This window comes from Sphaerodactylus townsendi, linkage group LG01 (genome assembly GCF_021028975.2).
Source record: "Sphaerodactylus townsendi isolate TG3544 linkage group LG01, MPM_Stown_v2.3, whole genome shotgun sequence".
NCBI lineage: Eukaryota > Metazoa > Chordata > Lepidosauria > Squamata > Sphaerodactylidae > Sphaerodactylus > Sphaerodactylus townsendi.
The window spans coordinates 29,843,611-29,871,286 of NC_059425.1; the positions used below are offsets into that span (position 1 = coordinate 29,843,611).

A 27,676-nucleotide genomic window follows, 5' to 3' on the forward strand; every position below is an offset into this window, starting at 1 on the left:
AGAAAGGGTCACAGAACTTTGTTCTCTCTGTTTCTTACAGGTTATGTAGGACTTCTAGCCCCGATCTGGATAGCACAGACTAGTCCAGTCTCTTTTGATCTGGGAAGCAAAGCAGGGTTGGCCATGATCAGTGTTTGGAAGGGAGACTGCCAAGGAATACCAGGTTGCGATGCAGAGGCGGCAGGCAATGGCAAACCACCTCTGAATGTCTCTTGCCTTGAAAATCCCACTGGTTCACCCTAAGTCAGCTGTGACTTGACAAAAAGAATACAGGTGCAGACAGGCTGTGCTACCAGAGCTAATAACATTTGTGGCTGTTACAGAAAGGTAGCTAAACACACCCAATTTGTATTATCTGTAAAGGTCCATATTTTAAAATGGACATGTTTCATGGAAACCTTTTACTCCAATTCTTCCTTCAGTGAACTCAAGGCAGCCTGTTTGGTTCTCCTGTTTTCCATTTAATCCTCACAACAGACTTCCACAGCAGGTTAGGCTGAGGAAACACAACTAGTCCTAGATCATCCTCACAGCTTCATGAATGAATGGGGAGTTGTATGTCAGCCCCACACATTATGAGCTGGTGTCCCCATGGTGCTCATGGGTGCCATAGCACCTATCAACACTTTTTCTGGTGCCCATCAAGTATTTTTAGAAAGGTGCTGGAGCCAGGTAGGGCTTTTTGCTCAGCAAGACTACTGATTGATGATTGGACATCTGATTGGCTGGGCAGATGTGAAAAAAAAACCTGTTTTGGCAGTAGCTGCCACTACAGCACAAGGATCCTCACTCTGTGACTAAAGGTAAGCTGGGAATAAACAAGAAAATATTTTTAAAGAATGTGTTCATTTAAAAATGCATCCTGCTAAGCAGAGCTTCTGTCTGAAATGTTGAAGAGTTACTACTAGAGCACAGGTGTCAAACTCGCAGCCCTCCAGATGTTATGGACTACAGTTCCCATCATCACTGCTGCTAGTGTTTTAATTATTGTTTTAATTGAAACTATTTGCTATATTCAAATGTTGATTGTTTTGTAAACCGCCCTGAGCCCTTCGGGGGTAGGGCGGTCTATTAAATTTAATAAATAATAATCATCATCATCATCCCCTGCCAGCATGATGCTGGCAGGGGATGATGGGAACTGTAGTCCATAACATCTGGAGGGCCACGAGTTTGACACCTATGTACTAGAGTAATGCATGACCTAACTTCTTGACATTTTGTGGTTGGCTCCGCCTCCTGTGGCAGCCATTTTGTGGTCATACCATCCTTTGCCAGAATTCCAAAGGTGCTCACAGGCTCAAAAATATTGGGGGACCCCTGCTGTAGACACTCAACCACACTGTTTTACTCAGCTTAACCAACATCAACATACACATCTTCTTTCCATTAAACCCAAGAAATAACTCTGGTTTTAGAAACCATAGCTCCAAAATCCCTCTGAATTTTGGAGGTTTTCAGTTGGAAATCCCACTTCATCCCAACCCTGTTTCCCACCATGGTGTCCCTCACCTCGTAAGATGGTGACATTCCGGAGGATTTCCCCATGCTGAGTGTCAACTGTCTTCATCTCTTCCATGATCATAGAGAGGTTGCGGATATCAAAGTCCAGCCGGGCACTGAGCAGACTAAAGCGTTCCCGTAGGAGGTCTGTGGTGCTCAACATGAGGCTGACTGATTTATTCAGGTAGTAGAGCTCCTCAGCATGTGTGTGGAAGCCCAGGGTGCAAGACAGCCGTACATCGTCAAGATACTTGAGCATGCTGTGGACATGGCTGTCAGTGGCATTAATGTTGGTGAAGATAGTATTGATTTCAATTTCATGGGAGGTCATGCGGCCTTCCAAGGTTTCAAAGCGCTCAGCTGTCCGGTTCTGGGTGTACCGTGTGTGATATTGAAAGTCGTGCATGTTTTCCTCGTGGTCATCCAAGAAGGAGGAGATGTTGTCCAGCTGCAACTGCAGGTTCATCACCTGGAGGACCAAGTCATGCATTCCTTCTGAATTCTGGCTGATCCTTTGTGAAGCAATACCCAAGCTGGTCTGGATGCTTTTAACCAAGTCCCCTGTTTTGGAAGATGTCGCTCGCAAACCACCAAAGATACGAGTGTAGTTCTGCCACTCGGACATGATCTTCTGCAGAGTCAGAGTCTCCTCGTTTGTCTTCCTCTGGATGACGTGGATCCAGTCAGTGGTCTGCCCTACAGTGAAGTTCATCTGCTGCACAGCAGCCTCAATGTCAAACCGCTCCTGCGACAACTCCTTCAGCGAACTGCCCAGCTCAGAGGTGACTGCCTGCCAACCTCGCACCTGGGCCAGGAAGAGACTCACACTCTGGTTGACCTGTTGAATGGCAGAAGAGCAGCTGTCCACCCCGCCGGTGATCTCCTTGTTGGCTGAGGAAAGCTTTTGGTGGGCTTGAGTGGTGCGGTCGAGGAGCACGTCCTGGGCTAAGAGTTTCTTCTGGATCTCCTCCAGCTCTTCCTGCAGTTTGCTGATCTCCTGGCCCAGCTGGCCTGTTTCATGACAAAAGGAACAGTTGCCCGGGGAATTCTGATCTGGACACAAGAGAGTGGAAAGAAAGAGGTGGAAAGAGGGTCTTACAGGACTGCAGAGACATAATGCAAGATCTGTAATGATGGCCTGGAGAAGAGACCTCCAAAGCTCAGTTTCCTGTCATCCTGCTAGGGCAGCCTGATGTCACATGTCAACAGGAGGCTAAATTCAGTCTCTCATTTATAATCCACAGCATCACATATAGGACTGTTACATTGCAATTCCATGAATGCATACACAGCATTCTGGGGCTCTCAACCAGTGGAGGGATTCAGCAGGTTCACACCACTTTGGTTGTTAAAATGGTGCTTGTAAACAACCAGTTGTTAAATTATTTGAATCCCACCACTGACCTCGACTGTAAGAACCTAAGAAGATCCCTACTGGATCAGACCAGTGATCCATCTAGTTCAGCATCCTGTCTCATACAGTGGCCAATCAGTTTCTCTGGAGATCCAACAACAGGCTTTCCTCAATGTTGCCTCCTGGCACTGGTATTCAGAGGTTAACAGTTAACTGGCTCTGACTGTGGTGGTCACCATGATTAGTAGCCACTGATAGATCTCTCCTTCAGGATCGAATCCCCTTTTAAAACAGTGTTTTTGTTTAGCAACAGTGTTCTACATACAAACATAGACTTGAAAACATGTACAGCTGTCTATTTCATTTTTATCCCATAACCATAACCCATGCCTTTTACCCTTATAACAAAATTGTGAAGTTAGTTAAGCTGAAAGCTTAGTGAAGGGCTCAAGAGCACGTACACCCACTCCACATTGGCCAATAAAGCCAGGTTGGGGGACGGTATAAACACTGTTGTGGGTGGGAACTTCGCATAGTTCCCACCCTGAACACGACAGTAACCTGCGCCACTGGCCTCAGAGCGAGTTATACGAAAATTGCTCAATGAGCGATTCTTTTGTTTTACCACAGAGCACTGCCAGGGCCGAGTGAATGGCCGTGGCTGTCAGCCACCTTAAACAGATTGAGCGATTCTCGTATAACCCCCTCCCCGGCCCCCATTCTCAGAGCCATCGGTGGAAAAAGGGGCTGTCCCATGGCCTCACAGGCAAGCAGGGATGAGGCGGGAGGTGGCGGGGAAGGGAACCACAGACACACCTCCATGCGAAGGCGCATCTGTCGCCCCCGGCAGCTGTGAGGCCGATCGCACGAGTGTGTGCGAACGGTCCCGGGGCTCCTCCAGTTTGATCCCGCCTCCCCGGCCTATGCGGAACAGGCCCTAGGATGTTTCATAATTTGAACCCAAATTTCCCCAGTCAAACACCACTGCAGCAGCTCTCTCTGTCTGCCTTATACTGAGTTTGACCATTGGCTTGACTACTGCAACACTATCTACTCTGACGGGCAGCATTTCTCCCAGGTGCCTGACAAAAGGAGGCCTAGCCCTGCCCTAACACCCTTAGCGGAGAAGGCTAAGGCTCCTTCTGCACATGCAGAATAATGCACTTTCAACCCACTTTCACAATTGTTTGCAAGTGGATCTTGCTATTCCGCACAGTAAAATCCAGCTGCAAAGTGCATTGAAAGTGGACTGAAAGTGCATTATTCTGCACATATGGAAGGGACCTGAGGATCGAACCTGGGACTATCACAGTAATAAACAAGGCTTCTACCAGTCAGCAAAGGCCCCTTGCTGGATTGCATCCCGATTCAGCCAGAAACATCTATTTAAAATAGCTTCCATCTTTTTTCCCCCTGCAGTGAGTCACACACGTGCTGATCATTTGCAGACGCTCGTAAATTTCATCCATATTTGCTGAATGATGAAAAACGAACCACAGTTTGCTGATTGTCACAAACGCTTTCACTCACACGCGGAAAAGAGGCTTTAATTTCATGCTTACAACAAAGCAGATGTTTTGCACTTCATCCTGAAATCTGCCTCAGAAGGATCTTCTGGTTTGCTTCCTCTGATTTTAATATCTTGCAGATTCTGGCTAAACATAGGCCTTAACACAAAGCAAACCTCAGCAGAGTTGCCCCAAGCGGCTGGTGCAAAAACCTTCAGCTTGAGCTTCATTCATTCATTTATATGACTTTTATTCATTCACCTACTCAGAGGACCCACGGAAACATACAATAAGAATATATTAACAATACGCAATATGAACTAAAAGCAACAAACAAGCAGCAAAGTACTCAGAGGCAGACAACTAAAAAGATCAAGATCACTGGAAAGATCAAGATCACTGAAAAACAATGAATATTATTTTGGAAGATATCCTAGTAGCTTTCAAAAAAAAACAACACCCCTCCAGAAGAACTGCAGTGCATTTAAACATCAGTTGCTTTCAAAGGCCTTTTGGAAATCTCCAAAGTGCTTCAGAGACCCAGCAAAGGAAAGGAAACAAACTCCACAGCTCCAAAGGAAAGAAATTCCACAATTTGGAGTCTACAGCTGACCTTCCGGCCGGGGGGAAGACGTGCAAAAAAGGAGATTTTTCTGAACAGCTGATGTTGCCTTGTACTAACTTGGAGCACAATATTAACTGGCTCAATACTGTCTATTCACGAACACATGAAACCGCCTCTGTACTAACCTTCTTCAGATGGCAAGTGTGCATGCTGAAACCACATTGAGTGGTATAACGGAACAGGCACCCCACTCTGCCACGGGGCAATGGACACAAATGTGTTTCTCCTGCATGACTGCAGGTTCATGAGCAAGAAGTCTATGTGCAGAAGTGCCATGCTTACAGGAAGGGAGATTACACACATAGACACTGTGCTCACCAGCTGGTAATTGCAAGGGGGAGGGCACTGCTGTCTATTCCCCTTCAATGCACATAATCTTGGCTCAAAAGTCTATTTTGACAGGCTGTACAAGTCTTGCAAAGCACTTGCTATCTTGACCCTGTCACTGGAGTTGCCAAGTATTGAACCTGAAACCTTCGGGAAGTGAAGCAGATATTGTGACACTGAGCCATGACTCCCCCTCTCCCAGCTCTGCTCTGAAGAGGTCCAGGGTTTCGGGCATGCAAAGATCTTTCTCAGCTGCTATTACTTGAGCTCTTGTAATGACATGCAAGGGACTGAACCCGAGACCTTCTTCATACTAGCTACGGAACCAACCACTGAGCTAGAGCCCTTGAGGTTTGTGCCAGCGTAGAAAAATAATCACTCCAGTTGTGTTCTGGACCACAGTGGTTGGCCTTAATATCTGCCTTGTAGACTGATCTGAACTGGAAATTCATGGCCTTCTTGTGCCTGAGGGAAATGCATCCTGGCAGAATGTATCGGTGGGATCCAGCCAAATGTTTATGTATTGTTTTCCTTAGTTCATTTGTACCTCACCTGTCTCCCCAATGGGTACACAAAGCCTCCTACATTGTTTTCCTCTCCTCTGTGTTATCATCACAACAACCCTGAGGGACCAACTAGGCTGGGAGTGTGTGAAAGGCCCGAGTTCACCCGCTAAATTTCCGTGGCAGAGTGGGGATTCGAATCTGGTTCATCTGACACGGACGCTATACCACGCTGGCTCCTGGGATTTCATTTATTCCCTTACTTGAGCATACAATGCTGTAAAATAAAAATGGTTGGCTTTTTCAATCTGTTGCCCATGCTGTAGAGCTTTTTCTCTCCAAGCAGGCTCAACTTTGGGTGCCTTTCAGCAGCTCATAAAAAAAGTTTCTTCTTTCTAAGGCATTATAACTCTTTTTTACAACACTACTTGAGGTTTTTTTTTCCAGCTGCTACAGTGGGTGGTTGGCACACTCTCTTTGTTTTATAGCACATTTTTTATTTTAATTGTTCTATTCGGTGGGTTTTTTAAAAGCTGCCTGTCGTCTTGTGAAAACATTCGATCGCTGTGATGAGGCAAGGAAGAGGGGAGCCTCGAGTCCTCTCTTTGGCCTTGCCCCTGGGGAAGGGGGTTTGCTCTCCATCTTGCGGGTTGGATCTCGTGGATTCATTCTGCTTGTGGTGAGGTTTTCCTCTGGCACAAGGCATCTCCCCCTGACAACGAGAGGCCCTCGTATGTGCTAGAACTTCTTGTGCTGGAGGAAAGCGCTGGAACAGATCCACAAGGTCCACCCTCTTGCCTTTCTCGGCCTTTCAGCCGCAGCTTCCCAGACATGCCCACTGGGAAATGGCAAAGCCTATTTTCTTTGCCTTGTTTACCTTGTTGGCCTTCACTCAAAAGCAGAGACCAGGAAATTTCACATACAAGCCACAAGGGTCAGTGCTATCAGTCACAGACCAGGAAAGGGATTTGGGCGTCTTAGTTGATAGTTCCATGGGAATGTCAACTCAATGCATGGCAGCTGTGAAAAAGGCAAACTCTATGCTGGGGATAATTAGGAAAGGAATTGAAAATAAAACTGCAAAGATTGTCATGCCCTTATATAAAGCCGTGGTGCGACCGCACTTGGAGTACTGTGTCCAGTTCTGGTCGCCGCATCTCAAAAAGGATATTGAGGAGATAAGTGCAGAGAAGGGCAACAAGGATGATTGAGGGACTGGAGCACCTTCCCTATGAGGAGAGGCTGCAGCGTTTGGGACTCTTTAGTTTGGAGAGGAGGTGGCTGAGGGGGGATATGATTGAAGTCTATAAAATTATGCATGTGGTAGAAAATGTTGACAGAGAAATTTTTCTCTCTTTCTCACAATACTAGAGCCAGGGGGCATTCATTGAAAATGCTGGGGGGAAGAATTAGGACTAATAAAAGGAAACACTTCTTCACGCAATGTGTGATTGGTGTTTGGAATATGCTGCCACAGGAGGTGGTGATGGCCACTAACCTGGATAGCTTTAAAAGGGGCTTGGACAGATGGATGGAGGAGAAGTTGATTTATGGCTACCAATCTTGATCCCCCTGGATCTGAGGTTGCAAATCCTTAGCAGACCAGGTGCTCGGGAGCAACAGCCGCAGAAGGCCACTGCTTTCACCTCCTGCACGTGAGCTCCCAAAGGCACCTGGTGGGCCACTGCGAGTAGCAGAGAGCTGGACTAGATGGACTCTGGTCTGATCCAGCTGGCTTGTTCTTATGTTCTTATGTTCTTATGAAATAAGGGATTAAGCTGCAAGCAGAAAGAAAGGGGGGAAATTTAAAGAGGCCTTAGTCCTGAGAAACCTCAATAGTGCTTTGACCATCAGCAATGGCGCTATACTTGCATTTTAAGTTTTTATAATTGCCACAAAACAGGTCTGAAAAAAACATGAAAAGGCAGAGGGGGAAACATCCAAACGCACCTGTTTGCCCATGATACTGTTTGGATTTTCCATGAAAACTGAGTGAACGTATCAAGGCAATTGCTAGAATTGGAATAAATAAATATTTGTACAATTAATTTAATACAAATCTGTGCTCCATCTCAGGGGTCTCCAAGATGGCTCCTGCTGGCATCATCCAGAGGCGTAGCTCCAAGGGGATGGGGTGTGTGTGTGACGCACTGGGCGTGTGCCCCTATGGGGGTGTGGCAGGGGCGTTCCGGGGCGTGGCAGGGGCATTCCAGGACAGGGCGGGGGACGCACCAGTGCACTGGGCGCTTTCCCCCCTTGCTACGCCTCTGGCATCATCACACCCATTGACACCGTCTTGGTGCCAAGCTGAAAAAGGTTGGGGATCCCTGCTCTAAAAGGTTGGGGATACTGCGCAGGTGTACATTGCCTGAGAGATATTACACTTACCGAGTTCTTGGAGGTTCCCCTGGACTGACTCAATTTTCTTCTCATAATACGTCTGAGCAGAGGTAACATCATAAACCATAGAGTCCACCTTCTTAAAAACTGAAAGAAAGATACGAAAAGTGTGAGTCCTTTATCATCTGTGCCTGGTGACTTTGAACTCAGGACTTAAACTCCATAATAATGGAGTTGTGTGACCTGCAGACCAGTGACTTTTCCCAAAGTAATGGGCATTCTTTTTCACTCCCTCTTCACACCATGACAAACACAGCTTAAAGTGTCTCAAAAACAGGCAAGTTGTACCCCAATTATTAAATCTTGTCTGCGCTAGATACAACTGGCTGCCATTCATTAATCCATAGACTAAACAGATGGGAATCTTGTTGTTCAAGCACTAATTTCCTTTAATTTGCAATGGTATATTTGCTCATTCGTCCTCCCAGAATTATGGTATAATGGTTAGAGTGGGACTAGAATCTTAGAAACTTTGGTTTGAGTCCCTTGCTTAGTGATCCTTGCTAAATGACTTTGGGCCAATTCTTCCCTCTCAGCCTAGCCTACCTCACATGGCTGTCGTGAGGATAAAAGAGAAGAGAGCCATACAGAAGAAGAAGAATTAGTTTTTATACCCTGCTTTTCTCTGCCTTTAGAGATTCTCAAAGCAGCTTACAATCGCCGTCCCTTTCTCTCTCTCCAACAGACACCTTGTGAGGTAGGTGGGCCTGAGAGAGTTCTGTGAGAACTGTGACTGGCCCAAGGTCACCCAGCAGGCTTCATGTGGAGGAGTGGGGAAACAAACCCAGTTCACCATATTAAAGTCCACTGCTCTTAACCATTACAACCATGCTTGCTCTCTGAGCTCTGCTCTGAACTCCTTGGAGGAAGGGTGGGATAGAAACGCAATGACTGTATTCATCTTGCTTTGCTTTACACCCCAAACTACATCAGCCTCTTTTTTCAAGGGTGGAGTCCCTCTTCCAGCCAAGGACTAAACAGTGCTAAGCAGAGCAGAATTTGTTCTTATTCTTCTGTAAATACAACCCAAAAATAACATTGCCGTCTTTTGGCAACTGCCCGTTTGTGCTGAGTCATGTTTAGTTTGCAGTTCACCATATCCCACCAGTTCCCCTCACATTCTGTATTTTCCCACTGGGAATTCCTTGCTTAGAGGCAACTCTTGCCTGCAGAAAAACAGGATGAAGATGACTTCTGTTGATAAATTGCACAAAACGCGAGCCTACCCTTGCGTTTGATCTGGAAGTTACAGCTGGTCCAACATGAGGCGGCCCGTTTGCTCACGGGGGGCGCCTTTCGTGATCATATTCAACCTGTGCTGCGTCGCCTGCATTGGCTCCCAGTTGAGTTCCAGGTCATCTTCAAGGTATGGGTGTTGACCTCTAAGGCCTTACACGGCCTGGGACCCTCGTACCTTCGGGACCGCATTACCCCATATGTCCCTACCATTACCCCATATGTCCCTACCCTACAATTTGCTGGTGGTTCCTGGCCCCTCAATGATGCGGCTGGCCTCCACTCTTCCTCCAGCTGTTCGGGCCCTGCGGGATCTTGGCCAGTTCCGCAGGGCCTGTAAGACGGAGCTGTTCCACCGGGCTTTTGGAGTGTCCAGCCGCTGATAAGTGCCTCCATTTTATTCTCCTGTGTTTGGGGTCCCTTACCATTTATGGGACCCTTTCCCCCCCTCTTTGGGAGGGTTTTTTAATAAGGGTTTTATTGCTGACGCTGTTTTATTATATTGACCGCTGTGTTTATTTTAATGGGCTTTTAATTGTATATGTTGTATATTTATGTTGTTCACCGCCCAGAGCCCTTCAGGGGTAGGGCGGTATATAAAACTCAATAATAAACAAACAAACAAACAAACAGACAGACAGACAGACAGACAGACAGACAGACAGACAGACAGACAGACAGACGCAAGGGTTGTAGATTATATCAAATCAAGATTGTGACAGATCTGTAGTCTGTGATAACTCTGTAGTAGTGAAAATCACTACAGTGGAAGCTGTCCGCATTAGTCATGCAGATGGAGTGATAGATTTCAAAACTGGCTTCTATATTTTGCTCCTAAGGGCCTTGTCCGTTGTGCTGTTCCTGGGACATCCTAGGGTTGGGTAGAGAGGTGTGTTCTGAAGCTCCCCATTTCCCAGATTCCCAGGTATTGGGAACTCTGCAGTAGGCTTCATGCTAGAGGAACACCAGATATAAGCAATGCAGAACAGTTCATGCACAGCTCTCAGTGGGACAAACAGTACCCCATGGATGTTTCTGGTTAGCAAAACTGGTGCAGGAGGACAGCATAATCCTGATCTGAATTGGGCATGTGCATACCTGGGAAGCATGGAGGCTCAGAACACCTCTGTCTGCCAGGCCCAGGGAGGGACATCTCGATGGAAAATGTACCGACAGGCCCTAACCTTCTATTTTATCCAGGGTACAAATGAAACCATGCATGCATTGGCAAGCTCAAAAAGGTTGAAATGTAACTGAAAATCACCCTCCCTCTTCAAGCAGTTCTGATAACCAAGCAGAGGCAAATTTAGAACTGCTTTTTTACACGTGCACACCAAGAGCAGAGGAAGCAATGAAAAGGGCTTTAAGTAGCATGTGCGAACTTAACCTAGGACTCAGTTTGAATATTTTGCAGAACCGTTGGTATCTTATGGAACAGGCATGGATGACAGGCATGCATAAGGTCTCCTGTTCCACTCCTGACAAAGTGCCCCATCCCCCATTGTTTCCAATGGGAGCTAATAGTAGATGGGGCTACCCTTTTGAGGGTCCATAAGTTTTGACCCCCTTAACCAATCTTCACCAAACCTGGGAGGTATCATCAGGAGAGTGTCCTAAAGATACCCTGCAATTTTGATGCTGCTAGCCTAAAAACTATGCCCCCTTCATGCCAAAAACTGAAAAAACACTAAAAATACAAAAAACACAAACGAAAATGGGGACAGCAAAACTCCGATTTTGCACTGGGCTCCATTTCCCCTAGCTATGCCTCTGCTCCTAGTTCCCTTCTCCTGGATAAATTCTGCTGTAGGGTCTATTCTGGGACCCCACTGTGAGGTCAAGAAAGGGCCTCATCACCATAAAATCTTGGCTGTTTTCCCCACCTCCTCTTCTGGTCTTCAGGAATTACTATAACTGGAAACAAGATCCTGAATAGGGTTCTGAGTAGAAAAAACCTTCCTGCCATATGTTTGTGAACACTGAATTATGCTGTGCGGTCTCTTTTGTGCCACCCATATAATGGCTGAGCTGCAACATTCTCAGATTTCTTGTGCAGAGCGCCTGGACAGGTCACAAACCTCAGGCCAGTGCTGTGCCAGGCCCACAGCTACAGTATGTGTTTGGGGTACACAATCTGAAGAAGGGGGTGGCGTCTCTCTGCCCAAAATAACAGGCTGCAAAAGAGACACTTTGGGTTTCTTTAAACAGCAGGAATCCCTGTCCCGGACCAATAAACAGGCCTCAAGCCAGGCCACCAGTGGTTCCAATTATGCCAAGTGGCTGTGGGTGGTCTCCGCTGTAGTAATGCACTGCTGACCCAGCAGCACCGTGGTAGAACGTTGGAACGCCAACGGACTTCCACGCCTCTGGTCGCGACCGGGCACTTTACCTCATCCCTATGAGTCGAACTGTCTTGCTCAGTCACTGGCGAGGGACAATGGTCTTGCCCCCCAGGTGAGGATTGTGGGCTCCAGACGCTTACGCCTTCCTCAAGACGTATTGTGGTGAGATCATGCATCGCTACGATGATCTCCGACCTCCCGGCCTCAGCTTCCGAACTCCCCGTCCTCCTACACCGATAGAATAACAATAAAGGTGCCAGGAACCGCATCGCTGGAGACTCTAGAACACGGACTCGGCTCCGGGCTGCTGGCTTATCTCCACCAGATGTTATCTCCGCTGCCTCGCTCCTCGTTTACGCTGACCATCGGCTCCATCTACAAGTTGCGCCGAAACCTGGAATCTCGAACCTCCACCCTGCTCACCGCCGCTTGAAAGGTCGCTGAGAATAAGTCCGCTGGATCGGGCGATCCAGGACTAATCGCTGTATCGCCGGTTCCTTCTGATCGGCGATCCAGAGACATCGCTGGCCCTAGACACTCTCTCGTCCGGCTGAACACCGTGAGTGGGAGCTTGGTAAAGCAGGGCTTATGACAAGCACGCTGGATCTAACTGAAAGCGCGAAATAAATGCGCAGGGTCCCCTCGTGAAGAGAAGGAGCTGGCGCTAAATTGGTTGAGGAGATTGAAGCCCAGTGTCCATGGTACCCAGAGTAATATCTAAGGACTGGAAAACATCGGCTTATCTTCGCGAGACAGAGCCTCGCTACCGATGTCACTGCTACTGACGTGCGGAGACAATGTTATGTCGCCATCAGCCTGCAGACCTATGGCTCCCTTTGCTGTAGGGTCAGCCCTTCGATCTTTCACCTTCAATTTCAACCCCGAATTTTCTATCCACTAAATTGGACGCTTCGTCCTCCTTCTTCTGCCCCCCCCCTGCTCCTCCTACCATTCTCTCAACTCTCCTCCCGCCGCTCAGTCACTCCCCTTTGCTCCGGCCATTTTCCTTAAAGCCACGACTCTCCGGCCGAAGCGCTATCGTAATGGCGCTGGAGCCCAAACGAGAGCCGTATTGAAGACGATCTTGCGAAAGAAACCCTGACTTAAACATCATCATTATTCCTTATCATTCCATCCATTTCATGATACCGGTGGGAGAGGGCGATGCTTGTCCCGCTGGTTGTCGAAAATTTCCCCTTAAGCTATAACATCTCACTGGAGCTCAAGAGCGCGGGATCGAGTCACCAGTCCCTGTATGCGTGAGAGGCATGCTAGAGGCAGTCAGCGTAGGAATCACTTTAATGGTTCCGACTCCACTGGAAGACCACCTTCCGCGATGCCCTGGAGCCCCTGCACACACTTTAGAAAGATCTGGGAAGCGAAGTTCCACCAGCAGCTTCATAAGGCACCGCCTTCATGGCTTCACAATCAACAAGACAGCTTTACGGCTCGATGCCTTCGCAACCCCAACAATCAGATTATCCTACCTGAAAGGCCATCCTACGATCGCCCGAAATTTCTACATGCTTTTGTCAAGGTTCCCACGCCGCCAGCCCACCCAGAGCTTCTCCATCCCGCAAAACCCAAGAACCCTATGCCGAGTTTCCAGAAAGCAGGCTCCAGGAAGCTCTCAAAAAAGGCAGGTTGGACAATCCAGGGAGGCTCAGGGCTAGCCTTGCTGCCTTGGTTAAGGAGAACGCCCGGCTGAGTGCCGAAAAGCAATCACAGGTATAGGTGGAACCCTCCTGAACTGGCCGACATGCTTAAGGCTTGCCAGGATATCGGGTCCTTCGCCCACTACGCTGACCTCCGGCCGCAGCCCTCCATTGCTAGTAGGAAACAGCCCCGGTGGCAGAGATGTTTCACCTGCTACCAGTCCCGACACTGGGAGAGATTGCAGGCTGCCTGGCAGTAGCCCTGCAACCTGCACCGGGGCCCCCCCCATGAGAGGGACTCCCAGGAGGCCCGCCCCCGGCCTTCTCCACCTTTTAAACAAGAACTATCCCTTACAGTAGGCCACTGACCTCGCTGTCTTCGAGTCTCGGGCAGACACCCCAATGTGTGTGGGCGGGTGGTATCCTGCAGGAACGCTCTCACGAGGCAGCCGCGACGCCGCTGGCTCCTACGCCTAGCATCCCACCACTTCACACACAGTTCAGAGGCCCAGGTAAACCCCAGGGTGCAGAGAGCCCTGCATCGCGGCGGACCGGCTGCCTGATCAATGGTCGCTGGGGCACATTTCACACCTGGGAAGAGAGGGAGGGAGCAGGCCACACCGAAGCCCCCAGGACCGGGCGGCACTACGCCTCCCCCATTGCCATGGGAGAGCTCTCGAGGCTGGTGTAAGCCCGCCCCCACTGCCCTCCCCGCCACAGCGGACCACGAAGACCCCAGTATGTGGGTGGTAACAGTGGCCACTGCCCAGAGAAAATTGACTGCCATGCACCAACTCGTGGAGGAACAGCTACGCGGGCCACATTGAGACCCTTAACATCACCAAGGGAAATACTGCCTTCTTGTGATAAAAAAGCAGCAGTGGCCATGCATTGCTACAGGATCTCAGAGCAGTAAATGCCTGTATCCAACCCATGGGCTCCTCTTTCACGCGTTTCTACCCAACCCCTAACCTTATCCTCGGACTACCAGGTCCCGATTGTTGACCTGAAGGATTGTTTCTTTGTATTCCTCCCAAAGACCGAAGTACATTTTCGCTAATGTCGCGTTTAATCATCAGCAGCTCCAATGGCCAGATACCAACAATGGAAAGTATTGCCCCAGGGAATGCTCAACAGCCCCACCTTGTGTCACGCTTTGTCCATCACGCCTCTAGTTCTCGCTACGCCAGCGCTTCGAGCTAATACCACCATTACATGGATGATATCCTAGTAGCCGCATCACTATCCGCAGTGGGATAACGCTACTGGCCGCACATTAAAACAGTCAGGCTCTATACATCGCCTCCCCTAAAAGGTGCAAAAGAACGAGCCATTCTTGTATCTGGGGCATAAACTCTCCACTTACCTCACTTGTCATACCAGAGATGCAAATCCCAGACACGCTTCATTACTCCTCCAGCTGCAGCAGCTGCTCGAACCTCAACTGGGTCCGTCCTTTCTTTGCCCTCACCACCTTCCTTGCTTCAGTTCCCTGTTCTCGCCTACTCCGCCAAAACCCAGGGGGGACAGGATCCAACTCACCCAAAGACAAGGACGCTGGGTGCAGGAGGTCTCATTCGCCGATGGGTGGATCGGTCCCTCAAGGATCAACCTTCTCCCTCTCCTTCTTGAACACTTCCAACCGGAGTCCTGTGGGTACAATTTACCGCCAGACAAACCCTTGGTCGAATAATGGCTCTCACTCTACCTCTATGCTCAGCAAAAAATCTCTCCACCCCGGCCAGCTTTTTATCGCGAGATCTCATCAACCAAGGCCAGACTATGGTACGGTGTAACTTCAAAACGCCATGCCTCTAAACAGAGCAGAATTCCAGCATCTCTTGAACGCTTTTCTTCACCCTTCCAGCTGGCCCTGGAGGATTTCGTGGGGAGATCCTTCCACCTCCCCCCCAGACCTCAGCCACTCTCCTCCACTCTACCCCTGTCCCGCCTTTTAGCTAGTCTCTGTCCCATCTCCAAAGCTTCCACCATCTTCGCCGACGGGAAACGTCGGCCGTATTTGCAGGATTTCAAATAAAATTGGCCACGGCATCATGGCATTTCAAGCTCAACGGAATAACTCCCCGGCCGCAGCCATTCTTGGCCTTTCAAACTTTCCCCAACCTTCAACCTTTAATGAGCCCTGCCACGTATGCGACGTGATCGCCTACCTACCCGAGCTCACGCCTCGGACCGACGAAACTCATGAGTCTTTTCCCTGACATGGAACCCCATCCAGAACTCCTCACATTGTGAGGCCATATGCGCAGCCACACGCCAGCCTCTAGGCCCTCAGCGAGGGGGGGAACCAGCGCAGACAACGCTACTCCACATCTCCACCCTCTTCTCCGGACTTCTTCCAGTCACACTCCATTTTTTTCCACCAGGGGCAGGCAAAAGCACTTCCGCCTCGATCTCAGCATCCCCAACGCACAATCTTATCGCTAAATCTTGTGCTCAATGCTCACGCTGCCCCTCGGCCAGACCCCCCGAACCCGAGGCCTTCTAGTAAATGACTTGTGGTAAATGGATCGTGAACTCCTGGTCCCTGCTCCTAGCCCCCCTGGAAGCACCTACATGTAACTATAGATACTCTTACTGATACGCCTGGGCCACTCCCACCCGAGGCTAAACAACCAATCAATACCGCCATTCAGCACCTTCTTGCATTTATAATCGCTTATGTAATTTCTCCGCTTAAACGGACAACGCTACCACAGATATTCTTTTTTCTCCGCAGCTATGCGTTCCAGTTCTGCACCAATTTAAAATCGCGTTAACACACGAATTCTACAACAGCACCGGCAAGCAATCAAGAGAGAGCAAATCAGAACTCAGCAAATTCTAGCCAAACAACTAAAGAAAGGGGAGGTAGCCCCATTTAGGCCACATACAACAGACAGTATCAAAAGTAATTTTTCACTATCAATCATTTAAATCTGCTCTCATTTCTACCATCAGGGTAAACAGACACTCCTAGAAAGACACTTCAGGTGAAGTCAGACCTCCCCCACGCCTCTGTCTACTACCGCTAGCGCTTCCTGATCGAACTCCATGGGACCGCCCCTATAACCTGGGAAGGGGGGTATGTTTAGTCCTTCTCCTCCTACAGGTCCCTCTTATGGATTCCAGCCCGACATGTCCAATGAAGCCTCGAGGAACGACAAACTAAGCCAGCCACTAATGGCGATGGAACAGGTCCCTCCGAGCCCGGCCCCAGCGCTTCAGCAGACTTTACAATCAGCATCGAACGACCCGAAGATCCAGAGGCATCCCAGCGTTTGTGAGCTACGATCAGCCTAACCCGGCGACTTCCCGCAGCAGCCGCCCTGACACCCAAGAATCCCAAAGCTGCAGCTCGCGCTATCGCTGCGGATTCCACAGCCATCAGCAGCTACTTCACACAACGCTACCCCCCCCACCGGTGACAATCGTCACCCCTGCAGGATCTTCATCTACAACCGCCATCCTTCTCCCCACTGCTGGAATTCTGAATTTACAGCCGGGAACATCCCCCCTGGATAGGTTAACCCTTGGAACTCTCCGTTTTCTAGCCGCAGTTGAATATTGTCGGAACACGCTTCACAACCTTTACCGTGAGAATCACTGGAACCTGCAATGCTAAAGACTATCGTAGCTCTCTCTACTTATCTTGAGAAATCCATGGACTCTAACGCTATCACTCTGTAGTTTTGGTAGTCAAACAGCAAGAGCCATGCATTGACAATTATGCAAACTAATGGTTGCCTTCCTTCCTCAGCATATCATCCAGCCTATGTATCATTTACGGTAGCCATGTTTTATTGCTTTAAATTTATTGCATGCCCTATCAATTTTGAAGTTGCGTTATTTGTTACGTTTTATCACCGTTCGTCTGCCGACTCTGCTACTACCATCGCCCAGCTCCCAGGCTCTACCGAGGAGCTCCGGACGCCACTTCGCCGCCGGGCTTCCGCCTTTCGGGATCCTCTTCTAGCCGAACGACGCGGTCAGCCTTCCAAAAGCGGAGTTTGTTCCCTGCATCCCCTTGTGGGAGCCTCCCCGACTGTTTCTGCAACATCGGTACATCGGTTGCCAGCCGGCCCGCGTTCTCGCGTCCACGTAACTCACCCGCCCATTCCTGCCTCCCAAAAGCAACCCCACGTAGTTTTACTCCTGTATGGCCCGTTCACCATCTGGTTTGCTGCCGCACCAAAAGCTGTGAGAATGCAATGTGGAATATGTGTTGCTTCTTTAATCTCTGATAATTCCCAGTTGATTCATATGAAAGTACGCGAGCTGCAAGAAGTTGTATCTAATCTGAAATATGATGCTTTTGCTCCATTGGTGGTCAGCCCTCTGGAGCTGGCTGCCGAAGGATGGTTGAGTGCTATTGTGCAGCCTGCATTGGTTTAATTGTGTGCCTCGCTATCGATCTTGTTTCCTGCCTCAATGTGTCTAATATTGCCTGCAACGGTGTAAGAAGCCCCTGACTTCCTTACCCCGCAACCAAGTTCTAATGTTACACAAGCAGCTCGGTCATGGACCAGACGGGCGAGGACAAGCGCCCTTTAAATCACCCCTTAGCATTTCGTCCCCTTCTAAAATGTGCGAGATGGGGTAATGCACTGCTGACCCAGCAGCACCGGGTGGTAGAACGTTGAACGCCAACGTGACTCATCGCCTTCTGGTCGCGACCAAGCACTCCTACTCCTCATCCCCCCCTATGAGTCACGGGTCATGAACTGGGTTCGGGTTCAGTCACCGGCTTAGGGACAATGGTCTTGCCCCCCAGGTGAGGGATTAGGCTCAGACGCTTTACGCCCTTCTCCTCAAGATCGTGAAGCCAGGTGAGATCATGCATCACATGATGATCTCCTCACCTCCGGGCCTCCCCGCCTTCCCCGAACTCCCGTCCTCCTCCTGCACACTGAGTATAGAATAACACAAAGGTGCCAGGAACCGGCACGCGGGAGACTCGCTAGGAACACGGACCTCCGGGCTCCCGCTGCTGGCGATCTCCACCAGATGTTATCTCCGCGTCTCGTCTCGTTCTTACGCTGACCACGTGGGTCGACTACACTCCGCTTAGCCTTCAATAGAAAGATCTCCTTGGGGAGTCTGATAGGGACTTGGATTCTCTAACAGGCAGCCAGGTTAGCCAGCAAGACGTCACAGGAATTCTTTGACTTCAGGAGCAAAGCCTTCCTATAAAACGTATTTGGTGCAGATCGAACACAGATGGTCAGTGGAAGGCACAGGATTCCTTGCTCTCTTTGGAGAGAAGAAGAGAAGAAGAAGAGTTTGGATTTATATCCCCCCATTTTCTCCTGCAGGAGACTCAAAGGGGCTTACAATCTCCTTGCCCTTCTCCCCTCACAACAAACACCCTGTGAGGCAGGTGGGGCTGAGGGAGCTCTGAGAAGCTGTGACCAGCCCAAGGTCACCCAGCTGGCATGTGTGGGAGTGTACAGGCTAATCTGAATTCCCCAGAGAAGCCTACACAGCTCAGGCGGCAGAGCTGGGAATCAAACCCGGTTCCTCCAGATTAGATACACGAGCTCTTAACCTCCTACGCCACTGCTGCTCCTGGAGTCAGGAACGGCATAACCTCCTCCTAAAAAGAGCTGTTCTCTGGAGCAAGGGGTCACACATTAGTGTGGTCCAGAGATGTATCCCGGTGATAATTTTATAAGTAGTTCCAGCATCTGTCAAGCAGCTTCATACATGAACTGGGTGCAGGTGGTGTAGTGATTAAGAGTGGTGGACTCTAATCTGAAGAACTTGGTTCAATTCCCTGCTCCTCCACATGAAGCCTGCTGGGAGACCTTTGGCCAGTCACAGTTCTCTCAGAACTCTTTTAGCCCCACCTACCTCACAAGGTGTCTGTTATGGGGAAAGGAAGGTGGTTATAAGCTGCTCTGAGACCCCTTAAAGGTAGAGAAAAGTGGGGTATAAAAACAATTCTTCTTCGTCTTTTGAGACTGTCTTGTACAGAGTCAGTTTATTGGGCCATCTAACCTGGTATCACCTAGTGCAAGGCTCTCTAACAAAACTTCCCTTGTTGCTCGCTGAGCTTTTCAGTAGGGCTTGTTATTGGCTGTGTGGCTCCATTTCATCTTCAGGCTTTCCTTCTCCCTGGGTGGTGTGACGGGAGAGGTATTCTGTTCAACTCTGCCTCCCGTGGAAGTATTGCAGCAGTGGCATAGGAGGTTAAGAGCTCGTGTATCTAATCTGGAGGAACCGGGTTTGATTCTCTGCTCTGCCGCCTGAGCTGTGGAGGCTTATCTGGGGAATTCAGATTAGCCTGTGCACTCCCACACACGCCAGCTGGGTGACCTTGGGCTAGTCACAGCTTCTCGGAACTCTCTCAGCCCCACCCACCTCACGGTGTTTGTTGTGAGGGGGGAAGGGCAAGGAGATTGTAAGCCCCTTTGAGTCTCCTACAGGAGAGAAAGCGGGGATATAAATCCAAACTCTTCTTCTTCTCCTCTTCTAGGGTGGCACTCACCACCCACTCTCAAAATTCCAAATATTCCCTCAGGCTCAGAAATGATGGGAACTCCCCGGCCTACTCTGACTGGCAGTTATTGTTCAGAGTTGTAGGCAGAAAAAGGTTCTGAAAACTTGCTCTCAGGAAGCCTTTAAAATGGAGGGACCAAATCAGAGATCTTGTGTATGCAGGGCAATTGCACTACCACTGAGGCCCCTTCCGCACATGCAGAATAGTGCACATTCAATCCACTTTCACAACTGTTTGAAAGTGGATTTTGCTATTCCGCACAGTAAAATCCAGTTTCAAAGTGCATTGAAAGTGGATTGAAAGTGCATTATTCTGCATGTGCGGAAGGGGCCTCAGTTCTGAGTTGAAGGAACCTTCTTGCCTTGTCACTAACCAGTTAGATTTGAAGAGGAATGGTGTCTCATGGGTGGGTGCTGAACACCATCTTGCAATTGTGTGTCCTCCGTGGAAAACCACGGGAAAGATTTTGCATGTATTAGGTTTATGCTCAGGATTCTCAACTCCCTGGTGTAATCTGAATTCCCGAGTGTTGTTACCAAGATCTCTTCTTCCTCTGCTTTGCCTGGAAAGTGACATCAGAGGCCAAATAAAAGGAACAGCAAGAGGATAGGTTGAGATACAAAACAGGCACACCCAGAAACTCACCCAAGGCAGCCAATACAACTACAACGATGATCAGCAGGACGACAAAGACATACAGCACCTTCACAGACGTCTGGAGGGTCAAAGTCTTCTCACACTGGCTGCAGTTGGTCCTCATCCGACCTGGGGGCAAGGGGTGAGATGAGACAAGAATAAGGAACCATTTTGTGTCTGAGTGCCAAGTTTAAATTGGATACACCTACCGTACTCATTCCCTCCTACACTAGGTTTCACATTTTAGCTATATAAGAACAGCTGGGAGTGTTGCATGCCCACTCAAGGAGAACTGATTACTCTTTAGATTAGTTCTTCCTTTGAACCAGCCTCTCTTTCTAAAATTCCCCCTCACTGCTGTTCTGTTGCACACACAAATCTGCCTAATGGATGTGCCCCTCATGCATCTGATGAAGTGAGCTCTGACATAGCTACCCACCCTGATCTAAACCCTGTGCCTCAACTTCCTCCAAGAGAATATGGGAATGTTGGGGATCCTGTCTTGGGCAGCAGGCGGATTTCTGAATGCCTATGGTGCTGCTTGTACAATCTGGCACAACCACTGCCCAATACAAGCATTCTTTACTTGCTACCAAGCCAGCCGTAGAGCCAAGGGGAAAAGAGGAATGCCTGGAAATGTGTGAAAACGCCAAGGGGAAAGAGAGATCTTTCCAAAAGCTCTCAGGCCTAGAATAAATGAGCAACTGAGGGCACTTACCATTTGGCCGGTATCTGAAGGACGGCATCTCGTCTTCTTCTCCAGTGAGGTCTCCTTCTAAAATAATAATAAAAAAGAATAATTACCAATTAAAATAGGATGCCATTAATCCCTCCCCCCCCTTAAAAACTCTATCATTTTGACTGGATTTTGTTTTCTGGAGCACTATTATTAGTTTTGACATCTTTTGCTGCTTTTTGTTTGTTTCTAGGTATGCACTTATTTGTGCAGTTCTATGCACGGCTACTCCCATTGATTTCAGTGGGTTTAGACTGGAGTATATATTTTATTTGTACCTCATCTTTTTTCTTGAAGGAGCACAGGGCAGGGGACAGTGCCCTTTCCTCTGTTTTAGCCTCACAACTACAACCCTGTGAGATAGATTAGGCTGAGAGAATTTGAGAATGTAGCTGTGTTGGTCTGCAGTATAAGTTTTCAAGATTCAAAGCTCCCTTTATCAGACTGATCTGATGAAGGGAGTTTTGGTCTTAAAAACTTGTACCTTGAAAATCATGGGGTCCTGAGGACGTCTTAAAAAGAACCGTCTTGGTGTTTTCCTACTGCACAGCACAAATAAAATGTCCTTAGGATGTTTTTAAAAGAACCCCTTTGGCGTTGTCATCTGCACAGTCAAACAGGAGACATCTTCAGGGCGACTTGCGGAAAAAAAGGTCCACATTTTAGTCACTTTTAAATAAGACGCCCTGAGCACAAATAAAATGCCCTGAGGATGTTTTTTGGGGAAAAGCTGCGCAGACTTCCTCCCCAAAACACTTCTTTAATATCCTCAAGATATTTTATGTGTGCTGTGCAGAATGGACAAATAACTGGCCCATGATCATCTATGACAGAGTGGGAAATCAAATCCAGCGTGTGGTCTTTGTCACTTTGGGCAGTGGCGTAATGTCCACTGGGAAAAGTGGGCAGCTGCCCAGGGCTCAGGAATTTTGCAGGGCATGCTCCAGCGTTTTTATTTTTTTGTGTTTTTTCATGTTTCGGCATGCAGGAGGCGCATTTTTAGAGATATCAGCACCAAAATTTCAGGGTATCATCAGGGGATACCTGACGGGGGAGAGCCACCTCTTTCCGCTGCCCATGGGGGGCATTAGCCAATGTTTTGTTCCCCTTGATAGATGCCACCATCACTTCAGGTAAAACCCATATCCTCTCACATGGGCTTCCCAAAGTCAACCTCACAGGGGTATTGCTCTGTAGCATACCAAGTGCCATATGGTTGGGTAAGGAATTGTGCAGATTCTCACCAATTAAACAAACCACTTCTACAAGGCACAAACTCAGGGTATTGCAGAGGCAGGATCTAGGTACACTAATGAAACAAAAGACAATCTCCAACTAAGTATGCACAATCCACATTACAACTGATCTTTGGCAACTGCAAGATGCCCCCAATCCAGTGGATTTGTTTCCATCGCAAAACACTCCTTTCACTTTTCTTTTCTATTTATTGCAGTATTTTTATTGTCTTGGATGGTTTTCTTGGATATTCTGTTTGTAATACTGCTTTTATCAGTTTCAAATTATACGTCATCCTGAGTCACTTTAACAGAACTGGATAGCAATCATGGTGATTTGGGGTGTTTTGAACTCACTGAGGCCAAGAAACTCTTCAGGCTCCTGGCCAGGAAGCAGGGATGGCCAAGTTGGATGAATCTTCCTTCTTTCTGTATGAGACTTCCACGTTTTTCAGACACTGCGGTTAGGTTAAGAGATTGGGCCACATCAGGGATTTCCTTGCCAGCCACAAACCGGGCACACTGACAAACGAATCACAGAGTTGGCAGGGACCTGGGCCATCGAGGGATGAAGAGAGATGCTGGATTTTAGGAGTTGTCACAAAGGGTTCTGCATGGATCTTCCAGGTGAACCCAGATTTGTAGCTTCCACTAGAGTTGACAGACAAGTCAGACACTGGATGAACCCTAAGTCTTGCTCCTCCGTTGTACATCAGGGTGGTCTGTTCTCTTTTAAATTGTTATGGTGGCACAGGGGCATTGATCTATCTATCTTTATCTACAGCAGGGGTGTCTCACTCTGGCCCTCCAGATGTTCTGGTGCTGATGGGAATCACAGTCCATGAATATCTGGAGGGCCAGAGTGGGACACCCCTGATCTAAAGCCATCCAGCCTTATTGTGTCTTATAGGTGTTGATTTATGGCAGATTTGCAGATATACAGCACTGTGAAGTCAGCAGACAGGCAACCTCTGACTACATCCAGTTTGTTGTAATAATCTGAAGGACTCACGAGTGAGCGAATTCACAAACTACCCTGGAGATAGATTATAAGCATTTTTGCACATTGTAAGTTTTGCCATCCCTTTTCCTGCATGGATTTCTTTTTTAAATACTTATAGTCAACAACAGAAGCACCTATTGTTTTTCTCACAATGCACTTTACCAAAGTAAGTATTTCACAAACTGTAAGACTGCTCTAGATGGTTTGAGTGTGTGTGTGGCTGAGAACTCCAGAGACAGTTTTCCCTTATACAAACCAATTCACTACAAAATAGGCAGAATTAATTTTTAGAGCTCAACCCAAGAACAAAACTGTGCACTGGATTGCAGAGATGACAACAGCACGGCCCCACAACACGTCAATCACACGTGAACACATGAAGGTGCCTTATACGATCTGAGTCAGACCTTTTGTCTATCATGGTCAGTACTGTCTACTCTGACTGGCTCTCCAGGGTCACAGACAGAGGTTTGTCACATCACCTGGTCCTTCTGACTGGATTGGGCCTGGGAATTTCTACATGCTGAGCAGGTGGTCTGGCCCCCAAGCCATAGTTTCCCCTATGGAAGTTCATGGCTTTGGTTCTCAGAAAATAGGGCAACTGGGGCTCGATTAGCAAAGTCTTATATTATGGCTGGTCATGAATTAGTTAGAGATGAATGTCCATCAAGGGCAGAGGAGTGAGAGAGAAGGCATCTATATTCTTACAACAGCTGACTTATGGCAACCCTATAGGGTTTTCAAGGCTAGAGATGTTCAGAAGTGGTTTGCCGTTGCCTTCCTCCGTGTGGTCTGAGAGAGTTCTGAGACAGCTGTCACTGGTTCAAGGTCACCAAGCACATGTGGAGGAGTAGAGAATTGAACCTGGTTTTCCAGATCAGAATTTACTGCTCTTAACCGCTCTGCTACACTGGCTTTCACTCTTATAGCTATTGGCTGGATTGAGGAAATTTCTGCTGGGGTCCTAGACCAGGGGTCTGCAACCTGCGACTCTCCAATTGGCCATGCTGGCAGGGGCTGATGGGAATTGTAGTCCATGAACATCTGGAGAGCCGCAGGTTGCAAACCCCTGTCCTAGACTCTTAATTATAGATCGATTCCCCTCGGTCAATTAATTGTGTGATACTCGCGCAAAATAGCCAGGTTTCAGCAAGAACTCCCCACTGCCTGATCGCCGAACACAGATTCACCCGGTTCTGGTGCTCCCTCTCCCCGATCGCGTGTTTTTTCAGAACCTGAATGAAAACCGCCCTCCCCCAAATCCAGACCCCAAATCCAGATTGGTGGGGAGGATCGGGGCTTAAATCTAGATTTAATTCCCTGCCGTTGGCAGTGACTTGGAGCCTTCCAGCCAATCAGAGCGATTTGCACGCAGCCCTTTTTTTTTGTTTCGCGCTGGCGGAGGCTGTGTGGAAACATGGCTGCGTGGAACGTGATTTCTGTGCCAACTGTAAACGAAAATTAGATTTTTGTGCCAGCACAGCTGTGTGGGTAAAGAGTACCGAAGCCGCACATAAACATAGCTTAGCGTGAAAAACAGCTACTGTCCTATCTACGCATGTGCATGGTGATATAGATGCGCCAAAAAAAAGTTTTTTAAAAATTCCCGCCCCAACACAGAGCAACAGCCAATCAGGATGAGGAAGAAAGAGCCACTCAGCAGATCGCGTGTTCGATTGATCGTGGGGAGTGCTGCACTGTTTGAAAGCGTGATAGACATCGATGTCCTCATTACAAACATGCTGCAGTGGGGAGAGTAAAACTGTGATGAAAAGGTGCCGTTTCTTTTGAAACCTGGTTGTATCTGGATTTAATTTCTTAGTGGGGATTCGACCATAGTGAAGAGAATGCGGCCAGATTCCAGTTCTTTGGAGAGGGGCTATTAATAACTTCCATTCCTTTATTTATTTTGTTTTGGAGCCTTTATCTGGCCACATTGCTCTATAAAGCCCCCAGGGCAGCTTAATATATACACACACAAACAAAGAATAAAAACTTTGTGTAATCAAACCAAACAGAGGTAAAATCAGATATCTTCATAAATAACCAGCAGCCAACATGTCCCAAATTTAAAAAAAATCCATTACTAATTAAATATCCAGGCCGAATATGTCCTGGTCCTAAGAAGTCTTTTATGATCCTTTTTATGAACTAAAAACCTTGCTAGCTTTGGAGAGAGAATTCCAAAACCGGGGTGCCACAACTGAAAAGGCCCTGTTTCTTCCATCCTTGCCATTCTCATCTTAACTGGAGAGGAGATTTGGAACAGAGTTCTGTCGATCTTAGCACATGGATCAGGGGCTGATAAAGGCAAAGGAGCTCCTACTGTAGATGCTTCCCATCACATCCTAAGACTGCCTCCTTCCTCAAGCTCAAAAGGAGAATACCATCAGTTGGTTCTTCACCCATTATTGCAGTGTTAACTAAAGAAGCAGTACCCAGTGTGGCACAGGAGCACTTTGACATACCAAACAGGGCAACCCAGTTCAGCGTGAGGCATGTTTTCCAGAGCCGGGTTGACTTTGCCTTTCAGAGCAATGTTTTCCCAGTTGCAGGTGGCCTTGCGTTCAGCAGCAGCCGAGCTTTTCATGTGGGATTAGTTCAGAACTGCAAGAAGGTACGCAAAGAGCCTTCATGTGTTTCAGCATCTGAGAGGTTTCCTTAGATCAACAGCTTATAAAACTCTCAGTTCCCTTTACGTAAACAAGAGAGGCTGCGAGGCTGGGGGTGGGGAGTGGTAGGAACATCCAGGTTCAAGTTATTTTCCAAAGCAGGAAAACTGCAGTCTGATTTTCCCTCTCTTTAGAGGATACCACAGCGGAGTGAAACAAATATTTACCGTATGAACGGATTAGGATTGCCAGGTGAAAATCTCAAAAACAAGAGACACCTTGGGTTATGGGTGGAATGGTTTTAAGTTTTAAGTTGGACTGCCCTCTGTTGGATTTTTAAGTTGCCATGATAGATTGTATATTGTTTATGGAAACGATGCTGGAAGCCACTCAGAGCCTGCTGTGACAAGGAGAGCAGGATAAAAGCCTAAGATATAAATAAACAGATAAATAAAATTCAGGAACAAACCAGTTGATGAAGTTGCCTTAAAAAGTTAGTCAGTCTCTGCCTGAAAATCTCCAGGAAGGGATCGAATGTGTCACATGATACCACGTTATTCAGTGAGTTATTCTCTCACCTGTTCAGTCAGTGCAGTGATCTGAAGGCAGAGCAGGAATGCCGCCCAAAGTTTGGAACGCTTCTTTATTGCACTTTGCAAGGTTCATTTTAATTCTTACAAGCTGACCCTAACCTGGAATTAAGGCAGAGCTTTGCATCTAGTATTTATTGATGCTGGGGAGCTAACTAGCAATCATTCCAGATTCAAACAGGAGGTGCGCCTTACCTCAAAGGCCTCTGTGTGCCTTAACTATAGAGCAGCTCACCGTGATACATATCATAATTCAGAAAGGAAAAAAATCCTGCAATCATGGACAGAGGAAAGAACCATATATTTTTGAAAGCTACGCTAGCTTTTGGGCAGTTGTGCACATGCACAGCAAACAATGATGTGTTACATTCCATAATTTTTTGTTTCTCAGCCTTTTCCAGAACGTCAAATGCTTCTACAATATCACAGTGTCCTGTTACATGTCATTTGACTGGGAAGTGACGCCACAGGATATCACAGTGTGACATCACATCCTTGCTAAGAACCACCCTGAAAAACTTCCTGGCAATCCCATTGCTGGAACAAGGCTGGAACAAGAACATTTTTTTGTTCTCTCGCAAAAACGTGCTGACGTTATGACATCAGCCCATCAGCCCGTCATCACATCTCCCCCACCCAAGTTTCTGGTTGGTTCTCATTCTCTCGTGCTCTCGCGAGAACAGCACCACACACACTGATTGGTTGTAAGGCATTTGTGTCATGCGACACGGAGGGAAATTTGAACCAAGATTAGACCCCCTATCCTCCCCTCCAAACTGGATCGAAGATGTGTTTTTTTTGAAAAAGTAGTACTTTCAAGCAGGTTCGGCAAAGATGCGGGATAAGCAGGAGAATGAGCGCCAGAACCGGGATGAATCCTTGTTCGTCGATCAGGCAGTGGGGAGCTCT

At 48.0% G+C, this 27,676-nt stretch overlaps 1 protein-coding gene across 6 annotated transcripts in view; it reads right to left on the reverse strand.

Annotated features, from left to right (window-relative positions):
* Window positions 1–27,676, reverse strand: part of SCARA3 (scavenger receptor class A member 3) — a 46,870-nt gene that overhangs the window by 11,011 nt on the left and 8,183 nt on the right. For 5 of the 6 annotated variants that reach the window (XM_048516528.1, XM_048516513.1, XM_048516495.1 and 2 more), the window contains 4 exons: window positions 21,310–21,366; window positions 20,601–20,720; window positions 8,209–8,307; window positions 1,513–2,556 (listed from right to left, as the gene is read on the reverse strand). In XM_048516528.1, coding sequence (XP_048372485.1) covers window positions 1,513–2,556; window positions 8,209–8,307; window positions 20,601–20,720; window positions 21,310–21,337 — 1,291 coding nt within the window. In that variant the 5' untranslated portion in view covers window positions 21,338–21,366. The remainder of the gene's footprint in view (window positions 1–1,512; window positions 2,557–8,208; window positions 8,308–20,600; window positions 20,721–21,309; window positions 21,367–27,676) is intronic. The other variant, XM_048516500.1, reaches the window with a different exon arrangement.